At 41.3% G+C, this 24,300-nt stretch overlaps 1 protein-coding gene across 1 annotated transcript in view; it reads right to left on the minus strand.

The window, feature by feature from the left end:
• Positions 1-21,314, minus strand: part of cacnb2b (calcium channel, voltage-dependent, beta 2b) — a gene marked incomplete at both ends in the record, with an annotated part of 31,884 nt that extends 10,570 nt beyond the window's left edge. The window contains 2 exons of the mRNA XM_079237543.1: positions 1,157-1,222; positions 21,267-21,314. Coding sequence (XP_079093669.1) covers positions 1,157-1,222; positions 21,267-21,314 — 114 coding nt within the window. The remainder of the gene's footprint in view (positions 1-1,156; positions 1,223-21,266) is intronic.
• Between the last annotated feature and the right edge of the window lie 2,986 nt (positions 21,315-24,300).

Raw genomic sequence — 24,300 nt, forward strand, 5'->3', positions numbered from 1 at the left:
TTGTCTCGTGTGCAGAGGTGAGAAAGGAGCCAGAGTTTGAGCTTCTCTCTTCGGCTCTCTTTTTTTAATTATCCTTGGCAGAACTTTGCATGCGAACAACCAAGTGAAACACCACGAATGACCTCTAGAAGAAACTGTTGGAAAAATTGCTCCCCTTATTGAAATAAAATGTATTTGCAGCACCTTTTTGTTTCCTTGCTTCACATGTATGATCAAATGTGCAAATGTATTCCTTATTTGGCTTGTTTTAATTTATGTGCAATGGGTTTTATTCCTAAATGCTACCTATGTATTACCACAGTCGTGAATATCTTTTCTTTATCGTCATTGAACCATATACTTATGTTATATCAAAATTACTCAACTGGAAAACTTGCAGCAACTTTAGGCAAATTATGGATGCACTTGGTGTTAAAAGAAAAATATATTTAACTAATGTCACAGCCAAGTGTTTTCATTCCAATTCATTTTGTTGATTCAGTATAATTCATTGTTATGCTTGAAAAGAAGAGACATTTCTGCTGCACAAAATAAATCTCATTCATGTTAATTTTAAGACATTTCTCAAATCTAATTTCTAATTAAAATGAAGCAATCTTGTACTAATGAATAAGTAAATAATGTATTCAAAATAATGCTTTAAAAAGTCTACATATATAACCTTGAATTGTACAAAATTGTGAAATGATCTCAATAAATAGTACAGTATTATATTACAATATTAAAATGAGGCGCTTTGATTCACCTCACATAACCACTGGATTAGATATTGTTGTACTTGTATATCATTATAGCTCGTAAAGCAGACACATTTATCATATTTGAACTTAATCAATTGTCCTGTTGAATTGTTGTTTTTAGACTCTGTTTTTTTTCAGTGGAAATATACTTTATTGCTGTATTGCTGCACAGCGGTCGGCTGAAGAAAGTGTGGAAATGAATCAGCAGTAATCAATATGCTTCATTATTATCCTTCACCAGACACCAAGCGTATAAAGGGAAGACGAGGATGAAGACTGCGATGACTCATTTTTATAGTAGAATGTTAGCTAATCCGATGTGCTGGTGTCTGTGTTCCCTGTCTGTGATGCAACCGTGTCCTTGAGGGCTGCTGCTCTGTGTCGGGTCGGGTCGTGATGCAACAGTTTGAAAGTACCTTGGCCTTCTCCAGTTGCACCTGGGCGTTTCTTTCCTCGACGACGTCCGAGTCCTGACGCTCTCCCTGCAGGATGGACAGAGAGCAACGTCAATCAGTTTGATCCATTATCACCAATGATGTGATCGCTGTGCATTGAACTGTACTAGACTTCTGAGGAAAATCATATTCTTTATTGGAAAAAAGTACACAAAGAAGCACAGATGATATGTTTTGAAGTCAAATCAGTATAACATCATTCTTATTAAATGTTGGGATTGAAAATATAGTTCTCATGTTACATAAAACAGATAACACACAATACAAGGTCAGCTATAGACAACATATCTGTGGCAAAAGTGTAATTCATAGTAGCAACAAATACTAAGACTAATCTTTCTAGTATATCAAAATACTAAATATATGAGACATTTCATGATTCCAATTCATCAAAACATCAAAAGCCAGATGAGAAAGCATTGAGTTTTGACACTAATTATTTGAGTAAGAACTTCAGCAATGTATTATTGCACTTTCATCAAGTTTGGGGACTTGCAAGAGACAACATTTCCAAAATTAAATTTGACTAGACATGACTTTTCGTCACCGGTAAGGGTCATGCTCCAAAAACAGAGCTCAGCCTGTGCTTAGCGCCGCCCATAACGACTGTGATTGGTTTAAAGAAATACATAAAAAGCCATAGTTTTCTTACCCCTACGCAAACATGATAATATGTGAGACCTTTCCTTAGCGTCTGGCTATGCTAGACTATCCTATTTTAAACGCCCCTGACTGGAAAATAATCACATCTTTCAAACTATAAGAAGACAATTGGCAGCTCAGCTTTTTTTAACTAGATAACAAAACTACAGTATTGCCTATAAACGACTAAGAGATGTCATTTTTAAATGACAATTAGACTACTCCCCCTGTACAAAATGTGCTACATAAATTAAGTTTAATATTAGTAGAAGTAGTACTAATGCAGGCTCACTATAAACAGCATTATTCAACTGCTCTTACAGGCTCCTCTCTGACAAAAAAACAGCAACATACAATTGAGGAGGTTTGGTCCACATATTCGGGTGTCACATCTTTGCTACTCCACTCATTAAAGGAATTTGATACACATAATTTATTGTAAATATATTCTGTACTCTTTGAAGCATATGATGCAAACTACATTTTGTGATTTTACATTTGGTTTTAGGACATTATTATTATTGTAATGCAAATCTTTTTGAACACGACTGCTTGTTAATTAAGAGAGCATCATGCTGCTGCAGGCTTTGGTGTTCTCTCTCCCTGTTACACCCTTTCTGGTCAACCGTGTTTTGTATTGTGTCTAATTATCCTCAGTAGTTTTTCCACAGTTTTCGTTTACTTTGTATTTCCCTCGAAGTCTCCTGCCTTTAATTGTCACAAAGTGTTGCAGCAGATCCCTCCTGCGATGCTCAGGTTTATAATGTGCCATGTGTCCCAACGATTAGATTGTCCCCTCAAAGACATGCTAATTAATGCCCTCTGTGTCATAGCCAAGTCCTTTGCGTCAATCTGCTACTCAAGATACACACTTGCATCCCAAAGTCACACATCAGCTCCGTGGTTGTAGACAGTCTGCTCAGTCTGGCACATTTTAACAACACAGTGATGTTGAGTCCTCTGTGACTTCCAGTGTGTCGAAGACAACAATAGAGGCATTCTGTGTAAACTATGGATATGAAACTTCGGTAAAGGCCACAATGTTTTACACTATATGTCATTATTTCATGCTAACATAATGTATATCCTACTTTCATAATTAACCTGCCTGATGATGAACAGTACATATGTTACATTTATTGGCAGATACTTTTGTCAAAAAATTACAGAGACCTATTAATACCACTACACTACACTATCGTCTTTACATTCCTGTTTTTCTGAAGCTTAAACAAAACAACATGTTCATTATTGAGCTTTAGAGATGTTAGTATGTTTATTTTTGACCTTGGACCTTGATAATTGTGCCGAGCTGAGAGCGTGATATCAATCGTCTCATCAAACTCTTAGAAAGACAGTGAGTCAGTGTATTTCCAAAATGTTGAACTATTCTTTTAACCAAGTGTTTGCATCGTAGACTGTATAACATGTGAATGGACATAGTTTCCTCAACGTTACCAAGCGGTTACCTAAGAGCTGTTGTGAAGCTCAAAGTGTGTGACAACATAGCCTAACTGAGGCGAGGTGCGGCAGTGCAGACATCTCTGAGTGAAATGAGACGGCACCAACCTCTCACTTCAAACTGTCATGCCCTCAATTATGCTGAATTTAAACCCTTAATATAATTTAAACCCTTAATATAATTTAAACGGGCGAGTTGTGTAAAATTTAATTCCCCCTTCAGTTGTCATGAACGGGCAGAAATAGTTATAGCGACCGAAAAAGCGTTGTTTTGTACCAGGTTTATTTCTGCAGTAAAGTTGGTTTAAAGATGAAGGTTTATGAGGATTAACTTGTTTATGGAGCCAGCCTCAAGTGGCCATTTAAAGAACTGCAATTTGTGGCACTTATTGGCTTCATTTCTCAGCACCATACATTGCACTTGATTCTATTAGCCTAAACCTAATGACATAATGGCAACTTTCTTCCTATGATGTCTGTGTAGTCGAGATGTTACACTTCCTGGACAACAACAAAAGTTGCCAGCGAATGTCATACAGGAAGCAATTCTGTTTTAATGTATTAGTTATTAGAACATAAGTGTATTTTATAGGAGACAGGGCTTTCCTATTTCATGTTTCTAACAGAGAGCCATGTGTCTGTGTTCACTCTTCAAACCTCAACTTCCCTCTGGCTCTCTTCTACCCTTTCACACGCTCCTACTCAGGTTATTCCAAGTGAGTGCACACTGCGCCGCCTGACACCAGTGGCTTTGACGACGACGGATTACACAGCATGTCATTACTATCAGCCAATAGTTATGATGAACCTATCTTCAACTCAAAAATACTCAGCTTTAATAGCTTGTATTATGAAATTACTTTAAGTGAGAAGACAGAGGAAGAGCTGCAGGAAGGGATCTGGGAGGTGAAGAGAGATTGTACCAGCAAAGAGTAGAGTGAGGATACATGAGATCACATTAGGAGTTATCATCTGGGGAACATGACACGTCTGTTTATGGCAATCCATCATAGAAAGGGACAGACTAGAGCTGGTGTTGTTTTCTCATGGATTTGAGCTAAAAGAAAGAAATGCATCTGGTGTCAAAATTCATCTCAATCATTGAGTAAAAGTTCAGATCAGTCCAGAATAGCTAACAATATTAGGCATAACACAAGCAAAGAAAAAGGGGCTATTGTCAGAGAAAACCTCAGGGGGAAAAACGCAGCATATTTGTTGCTAATAATCATATTCAAGTATTAGCACCACATTGGACACAACAATAAAACAATGTGCGACAAAGCATCACTATAAATGTTCAACTGTGTCAGGAAAAAAAGTTAAATAGAAATGGTCAATATCTCAGAAAGATCATCTGACAATAAATTGTCTCTGACATAGGAGAGAACAAACAATTTAAACTAAAATAATCTTTGAGGCAAATAAGGCCTCAAATAATGTGACAGAGGAAGGATGAAGACACGACGTACGTGCTAATAAGGTGATGGGATAGCGTTTGTAATTAGCGGAGATAATTAGTTACAGAAGCAGGAGGATGTAGAGAGACTTCAACATGATGAGAAGGGAATAAGAGAGGAGGAGGAAGGAAATCTCCCCCGGGGCAGAATTATGCGCAGGCATGGCTCTCTGTTTACCCATGGCTGGTATAGACATCTGTTCGCACAGCACCCGCCTCTCCGGCGAGCCAATGTCACCCAGCCAATAGTACAAAACACCCCCGCTGAATTATTAAACAATGTTGAGCTCTATTGCAGGTGATTTAGAAATGTCTAGTGAAGAGCTGCAAAGAATTATGTGAATTATCAACTCGCTGTTTATTGCATTAGTGTTAATTTGAATTCATACACAAAGAAAAAGTCACAAATTATAATGTATCCAGATCATTCAGGCATGATTAATTATTGATTACATATTAGCTATTGTGATGGCTCGGCTGTCTCAGGCAGTTTATAGAAATTGTGACTATTTTACAACCAAACACGTTTTAAAGACAAAAGGTAATTATTCACATCAACGATTTTAATGTCTCTCTGATCATTTTTCCAAAGCATTTGGTTTGAGGTATGTACTTTAAATTTTTAAATTGATTAATTGATTCGTCAATGAACAAAAGAATCATCTGGAACTGACAATTGTTTCAATCATTTTCAAGCAAAAAAGGCCAAATAATTATCTGAATCCAGCTTCTCAGGGTTTTTGGAGTAATGATTGGCAAAAACAAGCAAACTCCTTATACTACATAATCAGCATGACAGACAAACAGGTGCTGATATTGAAAATAATAATTACAACCGTATTATTATTTTTGACACCTTATATGACAAAAAAAAAAATCAAGGGATTCAGTTCAGTTAGAAGAGACTGACTCTTTATTGACCAATACAACCAAAAATACCTCTGAGCTATAATACTGCTGTGCAGTTTTTAATATTATTTGTATCTATTTATTTATTTTACATCAAGCCCTTTCTTTAAAAAAATAAAATGCCTAAAACGGCTTCATCATTTTTTAATTCAGTCTTTTATTCAAACTCACTCATTTACCCACGTCTTCATTCATCCCTCCATCTCTTCTCCAACCCCCCTTACTTACTTCCTCTCCCCTTCTGCCCCACCGCAGTCCATTAGCGTGATTATGTGGCTTGGAGGGTGGGCAAAGGAAGGTGGAGGACGAGGATGATGGGAGGGTGGGTGACTAACTAAACCCACTTTCTCTCGTGTGCTGCCTGAAGGTGACTCCTTTCCCGCCCAAAAGCGTTTACACAGCTCTTTCTGCACTCGCCAGGGGACTACATTAGGAAAGCAGCTTCTGATCGGGGAGATGGACTTTATCTCTAAACTGAAATAATCAGAACCATCGAGACACCAGGAGCCAGCTGGCTGGCCATGAGCACTGCGATTCCCCAGAGGACAAAGTGAACTCTGGACCGGGTCTGGAAGAAAAACTGAGATGCAGCTTATGCTTCCATGAGAGATACTTCAAGCAGTTCATCCAAAAGGATCAGATTAATCTTTATATTGTTTGATTTGTTTGAGCAGCTGAAGAAATGTGATGTGATCTTATGGATAGAGTCTCTAATTTAGCAAGATGACATGTTACTTGGTCTAATAAAATAAGCTACAAAGAGCAATTGTCTCAAAGCCCTGCGTCATTTGTAGTGTTCTTAATGGGCTTAAAACAAAAGAGGACACAACAAAGTAAACTTCCCACAAGCTCTGGACCAACAGAAACACACTGCAAATGAAAAATCAACGCCTTTGTTTCAGTGATTTAGGAGCCCTTAATGTAAACACTTAAAAAACCTTCATGTTACTTCACAATACTCATTCAGTTCATTCTTATTACTGGATGTTGATGATTGAAAAGCTCAGTGAAGCTGCCTGCACTGCTCTTCATCAAAAGTGTGAAAGTTAAACTGAAGTTTCGCCCAACCAAACCAGTTAGTCCTCATCTTTCTCTTGTAAAATTCCCACTGCTCTAATGCATCTGTACCTCCATTAACAGTAATTGTGCAGTACATTCCAATCAATTAGATCGATAGAGGAGCTATTGAAGTGACACTTAGATCTCCCGTGGAGAATGTCAGTACAAGTAAGTCAACTTGGCAATGTTCAGCATCACCGCTGCTGTACTTCTCACAGTGGAAGACGTCAAACATCTAGCAGTGAAGTGCTAGGACTAAATCAAAAATCAAAGTAAAACATGAACCATATGACAATGTAACTCCACAGGGATGAAGGGTGGGTGGCAGAACAAAAAGGGTGTTTGTGTGTGTGTGTGTGTGTGTGTGTGTGTGTGTGTGTGTGTGTGTGTGCTCTTGCCACACGCTATGCCACATCCCTGAGGGCTTCCTGCTCCTTGCTGGCTGCTCTCCAGGAGCTATACTGTTATCTGTTTCTCTTTTGATAGCTGCGAAAAGACAACTCGGGTTAAGAGTTTCCACCTCGCCACAGACAGCAGCTCCAGCATGAGCAGATCTGTGGTGCCTTCCTCGCTGTGGCTGCGGCCACGGCATGCTGCCATGCTGCCATCAACACATGCAACAATGTACAGCAGCTGCAATCGAATGGTTAAAAGAATAAAGCGAGGTGACGGATCAATGGATTTTAAACCTTGGTCAAACTGCTAAGAATAAATATATATATATATATATATATATATATATATATATATATATATATATATATATATATATTTATCCAACATGTGATTATTATTTGTAATATTATTATTGATTGCCATGTTTTTAAATTCTCTTTGCTTTGAATGTACAGAACTATTATTTTAAAAACTGCGGATGCCAAAATGACTTTTCCTATTCACAACTCTATTGGAGATCAGCCTGTGGTTTGATCTGGTGTTTGGACAGGAACATTATTTTTCATGAGAAGAGATCAAAACTGGAATATGTTTACTCATATTTCAGGATATTCTCGTTGATCTGCAGAAACATATTTTTTTTAAATGAATATCATTCAAATCTTGCTGGTGAGCTTCAGTAGATTTGGAGTTGTGTGTCAAAAAGGACAAAAAACGCTGCATTCCTCCCAAGCGGCGCATGAGCGGGTCACGACTGTAATTGTGACTAATTTCCAATGAGCTCACTGGCACACTGGGTGTTCACAAATTCCTAATTTTCGCCAATAAATATTTCCTTGTATTTCTGCTGTAGAGGAACAGTAAAATCTCACCGGATAACACCGATCCTTTTGCAGTTTAGCTGCTGCTCATTTGCTTTAATGTGTTTGTGCTGATTTCTTTGCTCTATCGCTGCTTCATTAACATGCAGTGTGTGTCCGGTTTCCTCCAAGCCTCGACTAATCAGCTGCTCTGCCTCATCTGTCTGAAGGAGACTGGCTCCGTGCCCTCTGCCTGATGCTACTGTGGAGCAGATATGGCCGGACTGGCACCGCCACCTTTATTTTGGCACCAGCCTACGTCTGTGGAGTTAAAGGCTGCATCACGGCCCTTTACATCTCCAATTATAGATCAAGAGTTTCAGCGGATCTGTGCTGCACTAAACGGGATTTATGTCTATACAGCATGTTAATATGGGTTGGATTATAACTAATGTCATCAGTTTGTTTATTGTTGCTACACCTGTTAAGCTTTCCTTTCTCCCATAGACGCACATAATGCAGTTTTCCATGATCACTCCAATGATCAGTCATTTTTATAAACAATGACTCCTTGAATTCAGACGGAGGAAGGTAAAAGCAAACTTACCATTTATAGTCGACGGTCGTGGATCTTACTGCTACTGATTTTATCAGATGCTAAGTAGTTAATTAAGCTAACGTCATCTTCATAGGTTGGATGGAAACGCGGTCTTTGTCTGACTTTGTATTGTTTCAAGCTGACACGTTTAAAATATATCCTGGCTACTTGATATTATGATAAAGTATACGTAAGTGTCTGTCTGAGAAACATAGACTGTATATAAGAAGTGGACATAGTTGTCGTGATGTCACCCTTTGGTGTATGGACTGCTATTTTGAAGCCTTGAGTTTGGCGATTTGTCCACTGCCATCTTGCCATTTTGCAACCAGTGAACAAACAATATTTTATTTGGACTGCGGAGGAGTGACGTAAAGACGCCGTATACAGATCAGGTAGGGTAGCGACCTGTAAATCAGAGTAAGCCGGCCCTAAAGCATACTATGCTTTCAACCCTGTCTCCTAAAAATGACGTTCCCCCAGAACTAATACGCATTCCCAATTACGTTTGATCAGAAACGTATCTCCTCCCTGATTATGTTTGTGTTTCACGTATTACACATACGTTGATTATACACATATTTTTGTTTTATTGTTTTTATGTTTGTGTTTGACGTATTACAAATACGTTTATAATCGTGTGTTTGTGTTATTGTTTTCTTTCTTTATTTAAGCATATTTTAATTTTTAAACTCTGCGGAGAAAAAAGAAAAGAGGGGCGGGGTGAGGCCAGTGACAGCCGGCCAGTGAGAGCCGGCTGGGCCGGGCGCCGGCCGGGAGGCGAAGACCGTTTGCCCGCCGTTGTTAGGCCAGTCAGGCCGTCAGTAACAGCCTCCTTCGCACCAGCTCCGGTCTTCTCTGAGTCGGGTTGTTTGTGAATGCAGCCCAAAGTGTGTGATAAACGGTTTTCAAAATACTAACTGACTGAACACATCCAAACATCTTAACTGTACTGGTCTTACATAAATGTTGTAATAAGTCAAACACAACGTACTGTTACAGTTAATATGTTTGGATGTGGTCAGAAATGTTCTGAACACATTCATATCAGTTAGTATTTTGAAAACCGGATGTTGGGTCCCGTGACTCCTTCCGCCCGTTTGAATATTTTTCACGGAAGATTCTGCACTTGATGTGACCACAGAGATCCGAGTGTCTGCTGATGATCGCAGTGGTTTACTGCACTAGATGGAGTTTATCACACACTTTGGGCTGCATTCACAAACAACCCGACTCAGAGAAGACCGCAGCCGGCGCGAAGGAGGCTGTTACCGACGGCCTGACGGCGGCGCCAAGCGTCTGAAGACCGAGCCCCGGTGCACGCAGTCTGAAGACTGGCCTAACAACGGCGGGCAAACGGTCTTCGCCTCCCGGTGCGGCCAACTCTCGGGCTCCCGGTGCGGCCGGCGCCCGGCCCGGCCGGCTGTCACTGGCCGGCTGTCACTGGCCTCACCCCGCCCCTCTTTTCTTTTTTCTCCGCAGAGTTTAAAAATTAAAATATGCTTGAATAAAGAAAGAAAACAATAACACAAACACACGATTATAAACGTATTTGTAATACGTCAAACACAAACATAAAAACAATAAAACAAAAATACGTGTATAATCAACATACGTGTTTAATCAACCTATACGTGTATAATTAACGTATGTGTAATACGTCAAACACAAACATAATCAGGGAGGAGATACGTTTCTGATCAAACGTAATTGGGAATGCGTATTAGTTCTGGGGGAACGTAATTTTTAGGAAACAGGGCTGATGCTTTATAGTCTATTTTGCTCTAAATGGGATCCTCATTTACTAAATGAACATCATTCTGTATTGAAGAAGTTTTGAACATAGCGACTCTGACCATAAACTCATGTTAACAATGTTTACTGAGGTAATAAATTAAGTGAGAAGTAAGGTCATTTTCTCATAGACTTTTATACAATCTGACTTATTTTTGCAACCAGAGGAGTCACTCCCTGCTGGTCAATAGAGAGAAGACACTTCCGCATTGGCTTCATTTGTCAGAACCAGGGGTTGCCGCTCTGTATGAGGCGCACCGGGCTTTCAACCAACTCCACCAACACCATTATTAGACGCTCAGAACAACCTGACGTAAGTGAAAAGTCCACTGAGGGAGGGAGGGCTGCTGGTTGGGTCCAACAAACACAGTACTTTTATTCAGGCGACCGCTATGTAGTTACGGTAGTTAGTTTACTTTGTTATATTTTGATTTGAACACAAACCATGATCTTTTTTCAAACAATAAATAAGTTGTTTTGTTGCCTAAACCTTACTAATTGTGTACAACATTAATCAGGCGTCGTTGTGTGTTCCTACAGGCGCAGTATGAGGCTGATATGAAACGTATTCATGATTCAAAGTATCCTGCGGTTATACAATAACAACATTGTTTCTGGCCTTACACTGATTGTAAATGTAATGATAAAAGAGTTACATAAATTTTTTTACGTTATATACAGTTTTCATATCATTTTCCTGTTGACGACTACGCATAGAAAGCATTTACTTCTACAAAGAGACAATTGAAAAAACATGAAAAAGAAAAAAAATTGAGAGAGATTGAGTATTTGGGCTCCTCTCTGTGGGTCATGATTGTCTCTGAGTAAGGAGATTAAGATAGCATGCGTCAATCCAGGATTTAGAGCAAGAGAGACAAATGCAACCTCCTCACAGACCGCATGGTCTCAAACTCCCTGCAGTCATCAGATATACAATAGCTGCATTAATATTATCCATACAACTTCATTTCTGGCTTGCTTGGCTCCTGTAATAGATACATTTCACCTCCCATTTATCGTTCATAGATAGCAAGTCTCTGTGCTCTTCCGCATGGCACATTATGATGCAACATGATTACTGCTGGTATAAGGAGGATTTAAAAAAACAAAACACATTTTGCCTGTTATGATCCTCTCTTACTTATTGCACTGAGGCGATTATTGAACCACCACTAACACTGGAACTGTCATCTCTGTCACTCTTCTACAGCATAAAATCCATTGAGAACATTGTTTTGGGAGGTTAAACAAAAAAAAAGATTGATATATAAAACTGAAATAAATACTATCATCAACTTGAAACCGTCCTAACCCCAAAGGAAACAGGTCTACTCGCCTTATTGCTCCACTTCCTGTCTGGAAGGAGAGCAGGTATCTGGATGTAATGCCCCAAGGCACATCTACTAAGAGGCTTTTCCTATTCTAGGTAACAAGCAGCACTATCCAGCACACTGTAATGCAAGACAGTAGGCCAGAGACTATACTGGTGTCCAGAGACTGTGAGGCTTTCCACAAGCTGCACTTTGTGACCCTCGTGTCTTATCATGCTGATCCTGATCTGTTTTAGTAAAAACCCAAGAGATATTTGAAAAACATACAATGTTGAAATTATTAGTATACTGAGTATACTGTTAAATAATACTAATACTTTTGTTTTCCTTTTTGTATGCACTTTAGTGTTGATATTGACTGATATATAAATATATATCTATATCTATGTCTATATCTATATCTACCTATATATATATATATATATATATATATATATATATATATATATATATATATATATATATATATACATATGTATATATATATATATATACACAAGTTGAGAAGCAGTATCGGGGAGGAAGACATGGCATCTGAACAGCTCTATTTTTGGTCTCCTGAAAGCAAAATGCTCTTAAGCTGCTAAATGCTCCACTATGTCTGCCTTCTGTTTTTTTTTGTTCTCAAATTGAGATCCTTTGCAAAAATCCAACAAGACTCAAGCTCCTGCAAGTTTTGAACAACACAAAAAAACACATTATTTCATAGATAAATATGGATATAGACACATAATATACTGATGATAAAACTTACAACATGTTATTTGCAGCTATTATCTTTCTTTAGTTTAAGAACTCAAACTGGCAGCAACAACCAAAATACCAAGATTATTGTGCAGAAGACAGAATATTTCTTCACCCAGATGGCTTGAAGAGTCTTTAAGGATTCGGGATGCACCTTCATAACCGCAGTAAGTGTTGTTAAACAACCCTTCAGGGTTTTTCAAAGATTGATAGATGCATCGCTCTGTGACTTGAATGCAATGGTAATGCATTAAAAGCACAAAGGAGAAGTTTCTCACTCAAACAGATCAGTTCTCTCTCTGCAAAGCGTTTAAGATTGGGATTGATTTAAATTGGACGCTAAATACTTTTTCAGGCAAACGATGAAAGAGATGTGGGTTACTAAAACGTTACAATGTTTTACTCAGGTAAGAAAGATGCATCTCATGAAATTAGCTTGTACAGCATGAGGAGGAGGAGCATGAGTAAAAACATTGTGCACAGTTTCAACACCACAGCGAGCTGACAGCAAGTCCAAGAGTGAGTGAAAGGGAAGGGCAAGAGATTGAATCCATCTAATCTTCACAGGCCATTGGTTATGCAACTCTCTGATTTTTAGCTAGACACATGACATGATACATGCAGCATGTGGATCTGCATCTCTGCCCTGCGTATTGTGACTGTTTCAGTCGGTGCAATGATGTGGAAAGGCCTCACGCAAGGATTAACGCCCAGTGCAACAGATGGTGCATTATCTTACCCTTCTTGTTCACACACACACACAAACACACACGCGCGCGCAAAAAGGAAACACCAGAATACTGCATATTTTTACCTTTTTCTTGGGCGGCATGGCGGTTAAAGCGATCCACTGTGGTTATCTAATGGTTGTAACGACCAGATCAGATTATCGTTCAACTGGCTCCAGTGAATGAGACATGGACAAGTGTGCCATGAGACACAGTGTCACCTCTGAAACAGGTGGATGTATCCGAGGATGCCGTTAAATGCAACAAAAGAACGTTCTTTACGCGCGCCGTGTTGTGCGTAAAGAAGAAATAGCTCCCAAGAAACCGCGACACGGCCGGAGACACCGATGAGCTGCGTGAGGGGTTTCACTTAAGTCTGTGTTGTGAGTTGAGTGTAGTTACCCTCTCCTGAGTCCTCTGGGTATTAAAGGCTTATTTCTCCGTGGGGCATCTGTTGCGCCGCGCACCGCTCGCTGTGACCTCGAGCTCCGAAAATACCAAGAAGGTGTCCAACCGTCCGCACCGTCCATGCGGGTTATGTAACGCAAAGTGTGGACTGTCTCATTTGTGTTGTTGAGCAGAGTTGGCTCCCTCCGTTGTGTGAAGCGGTGATGATTAGTGTGTGTCTGTGTGTCCAAACAACTTCCTGGGGTCTTGCTGCACAAACAGGAGTATTATAATGGCCTGGCTCCAAAATAGGAAGATTAAATTAAAAAGCAAGCACGGCATAATTCCTTTGTGCCGCACACAATATGCAGACAGATCTACACATTAGTTTGGTATAGTGTCACTTTGTCACTGCTTAAAACTCCGTGCTTGCCAAGTATCAGCCACACACACATATACTGCCCGACACACATCACTGATTTTCCTCTTATATACTGTGTGGAACTGCTCTCAGTGGGACGAACGAGTACATATCATAAAAAGTGTAAAGCACCGTTGAGGCATGGTTTCCAACTTGAGGGTCGGGACACCCCCAAGAGACCCAAAGGAACATCTGCAACCGTGTCACAAGATGATTGAAAGGATTGGATTTATTTCTCTCGAGGATACTTTCATCACTTCATGCCAAATCCTTGAAATAAAACAATTTGTGGAGGATAAATTACGCTTTGGGTTCACTTCTCTCAATTCATGTCCGCAATCAAATCGTAATCTGTAATGGTGTCACACTGATTCCTTTTACGGGGTCACACAGCAAAACTGGAGCCACTGCTCAATAAATAAGAACATATATTGAATTAATGACTAAAACTCATTGCAATAATCATTCTGCCTGTCCTCATCTGCGCTTGGCACCTTCCTCTGCTGCCAACTATCCTAACGGTGACAGTATAATCTGATAATGGACCCAGCAAAATGATTATTTTTTTGGTCAAGAACTTTATGAGGTGATTTATACACTCCTGTATCTCTAAAATGACTGGCAATATGCCTCCAGCAGTGAGGAAAGGGGTGCAGTTGTGTCACTAGCACTCCAAGAGGTGTCCTGTAATTGGGGAAATTACTGCTGAAATGGGCAGAGGACTTTATTTGGACGTATTCTTGCAACCATCGTGCAACACATTGTCTCTCCGCCCAGCTTGCTAAGGACATGTTGGCCATCCTTACGCTATCCTTCAGCCTGCTTTTGTATCTGCATTTGGGTCCTGCTCCTGCACTCCAAACAGCAACACTACAAAGTGACCAAAATGTACACCCAACAGAGCAAAAACAGTTGTTCAAGGAGAGTTTTTTAGTTTGATCAGCGTACTCTCATTCTAGAAAAATATACCTGCTCAGCAGCAGTACAGGAGGATTGAGTTGTTTCTGCAAACCACTGCCTCCTCCTTGTTGGCCAGTTTGTTAACCTCCAGCCTGCTAGCAACCAGCCAGCTTCTGGAGAAGAAACCCAGTTTTTCTTTGGACGTTGTAAACGTGTTCCTGTGGGGTCCCATCTCCGTGGTCGTCCTCTAGAGGGGTCCTCCCCTCGCCATCGGCCTACTGCTCGACCTACAGATGACCTCGGCAGCATCTATTTGGCCGCCTGTTTTGTTGTGTTGTATTTTGGGATAATTTGTTTGAATTGTTGTGAAACCCGACATTTAAAAATTCTACAGCAATAATTCATTTCTACAGCGTCCGCGGGGCCAGTGCTGTGACAGTGTGGGGCAAGAAGCTGTGACACTAACCTCTGGGTCACAGACACATCTGGACCTACAATACACACAGCCGCCGCACACACATCCTTCTCAAGTTCTCGACTGCTGGGGAAGACATTGCCATCAGAGGTCACACCACTGTGATCACGCCGTCTGTGACAGAGAAAGAGACTGTAAAGTGAAGGTCCCAGCATTTAGCCCATGACCTGGGATCGAACCAGGCTTGGGGCTTTACGAAATCTGTTTCATGACACCTAAAATCTCCTCCAGTGAGAGCCAGCTCTCCTCCAGTGCCAACAAAACACTCAAACAGAGTCCCCGCTTACTTTGACTCCCTCTAAGCGCAACTGTAAAGTTGTTACATAAGGCGGTCTGATCATTCTCTTTGCTGCCGAAACCAGCCACCCATGAAGAAGCTAAGATATTCTTCACACCCACTGGAGCATTTATACACTCTGTACATTTGTCATGCACCTCCCAAGTACGTGAGGATTTCTAAACCTGCAAGTGTGTAGCCTACACTGAAAATAATGAAGAAGTATTTTATATGATGTTTAATCCAATGCAAACACACAAAAACAGTTGAAAGTAAATACCGCAAGCACCAATCAATGGACCTGCCACATACAAGAAGGCCATATTGCATATTGCCATGTGTTTACTCCATTATTGTGCACATTGTGTGTTCCAACAGCCGTGCACGGAGCAGAGCGGTTAAGATTTGTTGAACTTTGAACAATGGCTCAAGGCTGCTTGTGCTTTAATTAAAGATAGACAGACAATTAATAAGGAGTATTTCTAAATATAATATCGCAATAACAAATCATGATCAATCATGAGACCAAACTGAAAGTGTTTTCTGTGTGAAATGTCAGCCTTAGGATTCATCATTAACTGATTTAATGATCACACAGTCTTTGCAAAAGTTACTTTGCCTGGTATTTAGGTAACAGCTTATGAGAGATTACAATATTAAGTAGTTAGAAACTAACATCCTGACCGGGAGCGAAGCTGCACAAGAGGCGGAAGTGCTTTATATTTTATATAATGTTCTTTTATTTCTCAGCTGACTGGGCAGGATCGCGTAAAGCAGGTCGGAGAAGAGCACAGAAGGCTTTAGGATAGTTTTGACCGCACAGCTGTTGGACCCATCAAGGCAGATGTGCAAAAAGAGCCATCAAAGACAATGGTTGCTTTTTTCTGTCTGGAATCCTTAATTAAACCTGAAAAAAAACACGGTACATATTTGGTCCGAAACTGTCTTTGAATAAGAATCTCGCCAAACTGCTATATATGGAACTTCCTAAATAGACTTTATATATATATATATATATATATATATATATATATATATATATACTGTGTATGTAGCATTCATTATGAGAAATTACATCCAAAGATAACAAATTCCAAAGCAGATAAGACTGGCAGAAATAAAATATAAAAAGCACTAGAACTGAACTCCTGCATCCCGTTCCATCCCCTGTCTACTCCGCCCACCTACCAGCCAGAGAGACAGTACTCACCCACGAGACATTTTTGTTCTTGGGCGCTCTTGACATGGCTTGCAGACGGAAAGGTCAAGGGCCCGACTCCTGAAACGCTCAGCGTCCTCACACACACACACGCACCCAGGTTCAAGTCCACCTTCAGCAGACCGCTCGGAGACGGGCTTTTCATTTGACGTCCTCCACCGCTTCCCCCCCCCCTGTGCGAACAACACTCACCAGATTTACATCTGCCTGGTGCGTCGCCCTCCAATCACACCCGGCTAAACATGATCCAAAACTGACTCAAGGAGGAGGAGTGGGAGTGAGAAGAGGAAACAAAGATAGGATAACTCCAGAAGTGCCCGTCAGAGGCAGAAATAGAACATGCAGAAAAGTTCCTTCAGTTTTTCACTTGGACCCTAATCTTCCTGCTCCTTCTCAGAGGCTGTCTGCTCTGCTTCAGATTAATAAACCCTGTATGAATGTGCAACCAAACATCTGGCAGATGCCCCTCCTCCATGATGCCGGAGGCTGGGGCCAGCAAACGGCCAATCCTGCCCTCCTAACATCTGGGAGAGGAGAGACTGAGAAGAGATGGATGGAAAAAGAAGGGCGGGATGAATGTGGCGATAGATGTGAGAGAGGAGAGCAGAGCTGGGGAGACGGAGGCATAGTGTGTATCAGGATGGTGAGAGAGTGAGTGAGGATGCAGGAGGACAGACGACTGGAGAGGGCCAGTCAGTAGAGGGAACACGAGGCCGACACAGATTGGAGAGCAGGTTACTGATCCCCAACATGAGATTATAGGAAAAAAACATGTTACATTGAGTGGGTTGTTGTGAAATACACAATATTTCTCCATAACGTTCCCAAAAAAGATAGAAAAGCACATTTGTAATTTTGAATTCTCTTAATGATTACCTCTATGTGTTCGCGTCATCTCACAGTTTTGACTGTAATCCATGACGGTGATTGGTCAGAGAGAGGAAGAGATGGATTGAGAGAATAAATACAGATGAATGTCTCTATCTGCCAATCCCAAATCCCAAATTTAAGACTTTGGAGCTCTGGAGCCACAACGTCCTGAATATACTGCACTCTAAGTGAATGCAAATGACAGAAAAGTAGTGTTTTTAAAGGACTGGTTAAACATTTTTGGAAATGACTCATTACCTCTTTACAAGAGTGACATAACATGACTGATACTGCACCAATCTCATGTCTGTGCTTACAGTATGAGAGACAAGAGGTGATCAGTTTAGTGTAACATAATTGCAAGCGGGTGGAGACAGCTAGCCGGGAAGGACTCGTATCTGCTAAGACTCAATCAAGTAGCGGACGTGTATCTACGTCATCGTTTCCAAACGTCTCCGTTTACGACCGTTCTCACTACAACTGTAACCCCAGAGTTTCAAATGTATCCGTCCTCGTGAGCGTTTCCAAAGTCCTCTGTTTTCGCTGCTCAACATAGCAAAAGATACGCATTTTTAAATGGAAACCTAGAAGTGTGGACCTGGCCTCCGTCTATAGTCGGGAGGGGAAGACGTTAATCTAGACGTTAGAGGAAGCCTGAGAACCAAACTTTTCATTGCAAACACCTGCTTCTCTTCAATTGTTGTCCATGTGACGTGAAATAACTTGAAACTAGTCCATCACGGTGTATTTAATATAATAATGGCAACAGCTAACATGTAACCCCCTTTACTTCTCTAAACTGCATTTCTAAGAATAAATATATAAATCGGTGAGAGTGAGCAGTCCTGAAGAGCTTTTTTGGTCCTCCACAGATACTCATCTGAGATACAATCCCATCGCCTCCAGCGAAGTAGAAAATAGCGTGTTGAGTGTGGAAACAAGTCAATACCAACCGCAGTGTGTTTTCCAAATCCACAGGATTTTGATTCAGCATGATAATCAATGCCCATAGATTCACCTTGACAGAAGTTGGCTTTTCAGGAGGAGAGGAATCACAACTGCCTCTGCGGTCAAAGATATTCAAGAGATGCTGCATCCGGCACATGAAATGAAATGTGTTACCAAAAATGTGCCAAAAAAACCCCTGGAAGTCTATTTTGTGTAAATGAAACAAAAGTATACTTGTCATGCTTTGAGAACATGTTTAACTGCTACAGTGTCTCCACACATACACACACCCTTGATACATCTGAGAAGACTTCAATTTAATACATTTCAGTAATCAGATTTTAAAAACTCGGCGACAGAAAAAAACTGGTAATGAGACAAACTCACTGTCATTACTGAAAATCCCTTCTGTTATTTGTCCGTTTAAATGTTAACGCCTCTCCCAACACTCACGTGAAGTGATGCTATGGGGCATTCATACAGCTGTGTGCAGTAAAACAATGATTTCCTAAAAATGGATCATTTCAAATTATTTCTAAATCGATCCCACGTGAACCGATATGTTTGGATCTGACATTACTTCTCTTCTCTTGCCACCATATTTCCTGTCTGCCTCTTTGCACACTATCAATTCAAAGGGTAGGGTTTGTAATCTTCTTTAAAAAGTTGTTGTTATATTTGTTGAAATATTCATTACACCCTGTGAGCAATCAATGCATCAAGTGCTCAAACCAAAAAAAAAAGAGTATCTGTGGCTGTTTAATAATTGCATTCAGCTCGACAGGCACAAGCTACCTGCCTGCCTCCCTGTTATTTTCTGCTTGTGCACTCATTGCTCGTCCCGGGAGTCATAATGATCATTTCAAAATGATCATTTCATAATGATCATTTTGAGGGAGCTAGATGAAGCCACTTTCAAAGCCAGTGCTGCGAGTTACTTTCATTGTAAAAGAGTTGGTAACACAGGAATAGTTTTTCCTGTTGGATAATTTTTTTTAAACAGAACAATAACAAGCTTAACGACCATGCCTAAAATGTAAATATACTATGAGTGACTACAATGTCTTTACTTTTATTTAAGGTTTAACAGGTTCACAGGTTCCTTTCACCTGTTGGCCGAGCCGTCCTGACGTTATGAGAACGTCAGAAACTAAAGCAGAGAACAGTAACATGTCTTAAACTCCTTTTTAGAGCCAGGCAAGTGCTGAAGGTAATCCTTTTTTAATTATAAACGGCAGGTATTTTATGCTGGATAAGTTGAAAGTTGTGTTATTGTTGCTAGTTTTCAACCTTTTTGGAGTGATGTTCCTGACAAAGACCATAATTAAAAAGCAAAAATACAAGAAAGGTCTGACAAAATAAACATCAATTGGGAATTAAAAAGTGTTTATTTTCTTATTTTCCAATCGAGTATTTTTTGAGGAACCCCTGTCATAAACTAAGTTGTGACTTACATTGATCTTTTTTTAACATCATTGAAGACTGTGAAGGTCAGCAAATGGAGTAAAAATAACTGATGAGTAATGTACTTGCACCACATTAGGCAGAAGCATGTTAACCATTCATCAACATCTTCTCAAGCCTCAGTGCACAAGAACCACAAATTTTGTAGATTTAGCTTTTTCCCTCACATTTAAATGCATTTGCTCGGTTCAGGGTTTGTACTGACTTCTTGATGTGTCACTGCTTTTAGCCGTGGCTCTTTTGCTTCTGTAAGTTTCTCTCCTGGCTGGTTGCTGAGGTGGGCACACATTGCCCGCAGCAACAGCATGTGGTAATCTCCGAGGCTTTGCGCTGACAGCCTATTGAGTGTTGGGGACTGACAGTAAGCCTATTTCATGTGGGGATGTGGCTGCAATAAGGTCCTCTGCAGTCAGCGCCATCACACAATGCACAGCTCTGAGGCTCTATAGTTATCAGCTGCAACAGGACTTAACAGAGGTTGTGGAGACGCGTGACAGAAAAAGCAACAATAACTGCACTGATGAAGCATCAAACAGACTGGCAGACAGGACGGAAAGGAAGAAGGAGTAAGTGGAAAGACAAGAAGAAATGAAGAGAAACAAGTGGAGGAGAGGAGTGGATGTCCTCTCTGTCATTGAGAAGACAGTAAAAAACTGGCTTGTCATGAGATAACTGCACCTGTCTGTCCCGCCCCGCTCCTCCGCTCCTCCAGACAGCTCAGCCAGGACAGATGTGAGGAGAACGGCTCTTCTAAGCAGCTGCCATGTATTAGAAATCACCTCATCTTTGATTAAAATCAAACTGTTGCCTCACGGTGGAACCTGAGGTGAATCCGTGACATACAGGTTATTGGCTCCTTGGTAATATTTTCATGAAGTCTCGTACTGGGATCAATACAGAGAGCTGTTTGACAACGACACCGTCTGTCCTGACAAGCTGAAAACTCACAAAGACCGTCACTGAGAAGTGAACAGGTTGTAAGAGTCACACTCACAGCTGCTGGTGTTACTGTGCTTTGCACACTGCGGGTGAAAGAAAACGCCTGGCTATACATGTGAATGAATCCTCAGCGTTTGTTTGTGGAAGTGACTGCTGACTACACAGACGTACAGATGCATCGCCCCGTCTCTCTGCCTCCAGGCTCCGCTGTTGCTATGGGATAAAAAAAAAACATGCTGCGATGGTCACTTACATAGGTGGACTGTACTCTCCGCCAGTGTCCCAGCCCACAACAATACATCAAGACATCCAGTTGCGGGGGAGTGGTTTGGGGGACAGGCCGATTGGGGCCTCCGGGGCGGGGTCGTCTCAGGCCAGACGGACGCGCGGGATCCTCATGGCCCAGGTGATCCACCTGATTGCCACCTCTTCAGGGGCCAAAAGAGAAAGTCTCTCTTGTGTCCGCAGGTTGTCTCGGGTGGAGGATCTACAGCGGCTCGTTCCCTCTCACAAGTTATGTCCTCAGGTGAGTTCAGGTGATCCGGACGCCAAACGCCTCACAGCATCTTAAGTCCCGTGCTCCGTCCCGTGCACCTGTCTGGTGTGCAGAGGAGTGTGCGTGCGAGGTTTGCGTGTCTTCTTGTGCTATTGTGCGTGTGCTCGCCTCATGTCAGAAGGACAGGTGGCTCATCTGTCACCCTGTTTTTATTTTCCCTCCCACAACCACACCTCGCTCCTCTCTGTCCCGACTCACCCAGTCGATAAACCTTTCCTAAAAACCTGCCCCGGCTTTAAGCCCCCCGAATAGTCTTGCTCCAAAAACTAAATGTAATGTTCTTCTCTGTGGGTGTGTCTCTGTAGTCTGTCAGATGTATCCAATCAGAGCCCTCGCATCACTCCACATCCGTCTTGCCTGTATCCCTGTCCATCCCTTCCTTGTGCAGTAAGTCCACACTGGGAGTCCAGATTTTTCAGTTTCTCTGCGATTCCCCTTTTCTTCCTTCTCAAAAAAATTTCAGCTCTCAGCTTCTCTTCCAGTGTCTCTCACTCCACCACGCTGTTTTCCTCTCACAGAGATTTTCTCTCATCAGGAGCGTTCCTGCTTACCTGAGTCACTCTTTGCACTCCTGTTGTGACTGTGCATGCACGCGTGCGTACGAGTGTGTGTGTGTGTGTGTGTGTGTGTGTGGAGGCTGCAGCTGAACTCACCACTCTCCCTCTCTCTCTCTCTCTCTGTTGCCATGCTAGAGCAGGTAACATTCGGCTAGCGCAGAAGACACACATCCTGAATTCAAATGCGCCTTCTAGCCTCTCAGATTTACAAAGCCTCCACCCCTCCCCTCCTCTTCCACAATCACTCTATCTGTCCTCTCTTTTCCCCCCACCTCTATCTCCCTCTCCTCATCTCGTTGTCCACAATGTCTGCTCCCTCCGCTGTTGCTTCATGTTGTGTAATTTCTCCCCTCCGTTGCCACACTCTCTTTAGTTTTTTTCGTGTTACCTTGAGAGCGGGATGAGGAGGCACGCGGGTGGGGGGGGGGGGGGGGGGGGGGGGGGGGGGGGGAGGGGGCGGGGGGGGGGGGGGGGGGGGGGGGGGGGGGGTACTCTGCTGCTCCTACACTCTGCAAAGAAATCCCCTCTTTTGATTTGATTTGAAAGTGATTTCAAAAACCTCTTAGCAGAAGTGAAGAAAGTTGATGAGAATATTCAACCTGTTTCCAAATCAACTTAAAAGTACAGCGTCTGAGAGTCTGTCATATTTTCATTTTTTTTTTACTAAATGTAATCTTTTTAGGGAACCAAGACAGAGAGTCAGCAGTCACATTGCTGGCTCACTACTCTCTCTGAGGCCATACTGCTGCTCAGTGATACATGGACCAAAATGCTAATATCAGCATGCTAACACTGTCTTACAATAAGCATAAAGAACAGCTGAGGCTGATGGGAATGCCATTAGTTTTGCAGTATTAGGTCATAGACCAAATGGCATAATCAAACTTTTGAAGTGATGATGATGAAAAGTCAATACAACGAGCAACTGTAACTAATTTGACTGCAATCCATCCATTAGTCTGGAAAGTCTGCTGAAAAATAAAATCAAGAGGATTCGTCCGCTTGGGAGCCCAAAATGTCTGTTTGTTTGTGCCAATCATACTTGGCGCAGATAATTAACACAGATGAGTGTGTGTTTCAAATGTATTTGAAGGCTGTCACCACAAGGCAACCACGAGGCATTCGGCTGAGTCACCAGTTAACACGGTCGCTCATAAAACCAAAACACCTGCGCCGTATGGCTGCAAGCTGTTAAACCTGTTGACTATCTGGACTGATCCAAAATCCTATTAGCCTTTTATAAAACTCAATAAAGTCTAAAATCTGAGTCTATATCTTGGCATTTTACATTCTGCACATGACCACAGACATCATGTGACACTGGGCTTCTCCACACATATACTGTATATCCAGCCACTAAATATCAGGCCACTGACTGTATTCTACCCACTCACTAATAGCACACGGATATGGAAAGTCAATTTGTTTTAGCTTACATTCACAATCATTGGTGGTTGATCCTCATTGTTTACTAACTGTAAAAGGGTCTGCCGTTGTTGAGCCTCGTGGTCAGTGGAGGAAACGTTGGGGAATCCAAGTTCAGTGATTCATCATGAAGGTCTGCACAACAGTTCACGGCAATCCATCCAATAGCTGTTCAGACATTTCAGTCTGGACCAAAGTGAGTACCAGGCTGAAATAAATAGAGCTGCAGTGATTGATCGACAGCTGATCAAAAACGGTTGTTTGTTTTAGCGGATTTGCATTGACAAGCTGATCAGTCTGAGATTTCAGATTTTTTTTTGCATTTATTTTGAACCGATTCAATAAATTTAGATGGAGTGAATGTCAAATGTTGGATATTACAACTGATTTAATTCAAAGCTTCTCTTAGCATGCATGGAACGTTTATTTGAAGACAGGAGAGAAGAAGAAAAGGAAAGCCTCCGCCTCAGAGAGCTTTTATAATTGAACATGTATTTTACAGACTCAGATAAAGAGCTTTTTTATTTTTTATTTGATCATTCAGAGCATTTATTCTGTTACGGGAATAACACAAGTGCTCTCCGGACTGTAAGATGACCATAATACCGCAATATGCACTAATGCTTTCTTGCAGATTACAGTATGAATCATTAAGTGGGAGGATGTCCTGGCTGTGGGAAATTAAGATAAGTTAATTTTCATTTTCATACCAGTAACTGAAAGCAGGCCAGCTCTGGTGTGATTGTCTT

Source organism: Taurulus bubalis, assembly GCF_910589615.1.
Source record: "Taurulus bubalis genome assembly, chromosome: 1".
Lineage (NCBI taxonomy): Eukaryota > Metazoa > Chordata > Actinopteri > Perciformes > Cottidae > Taurulus > Taurulus bubalis.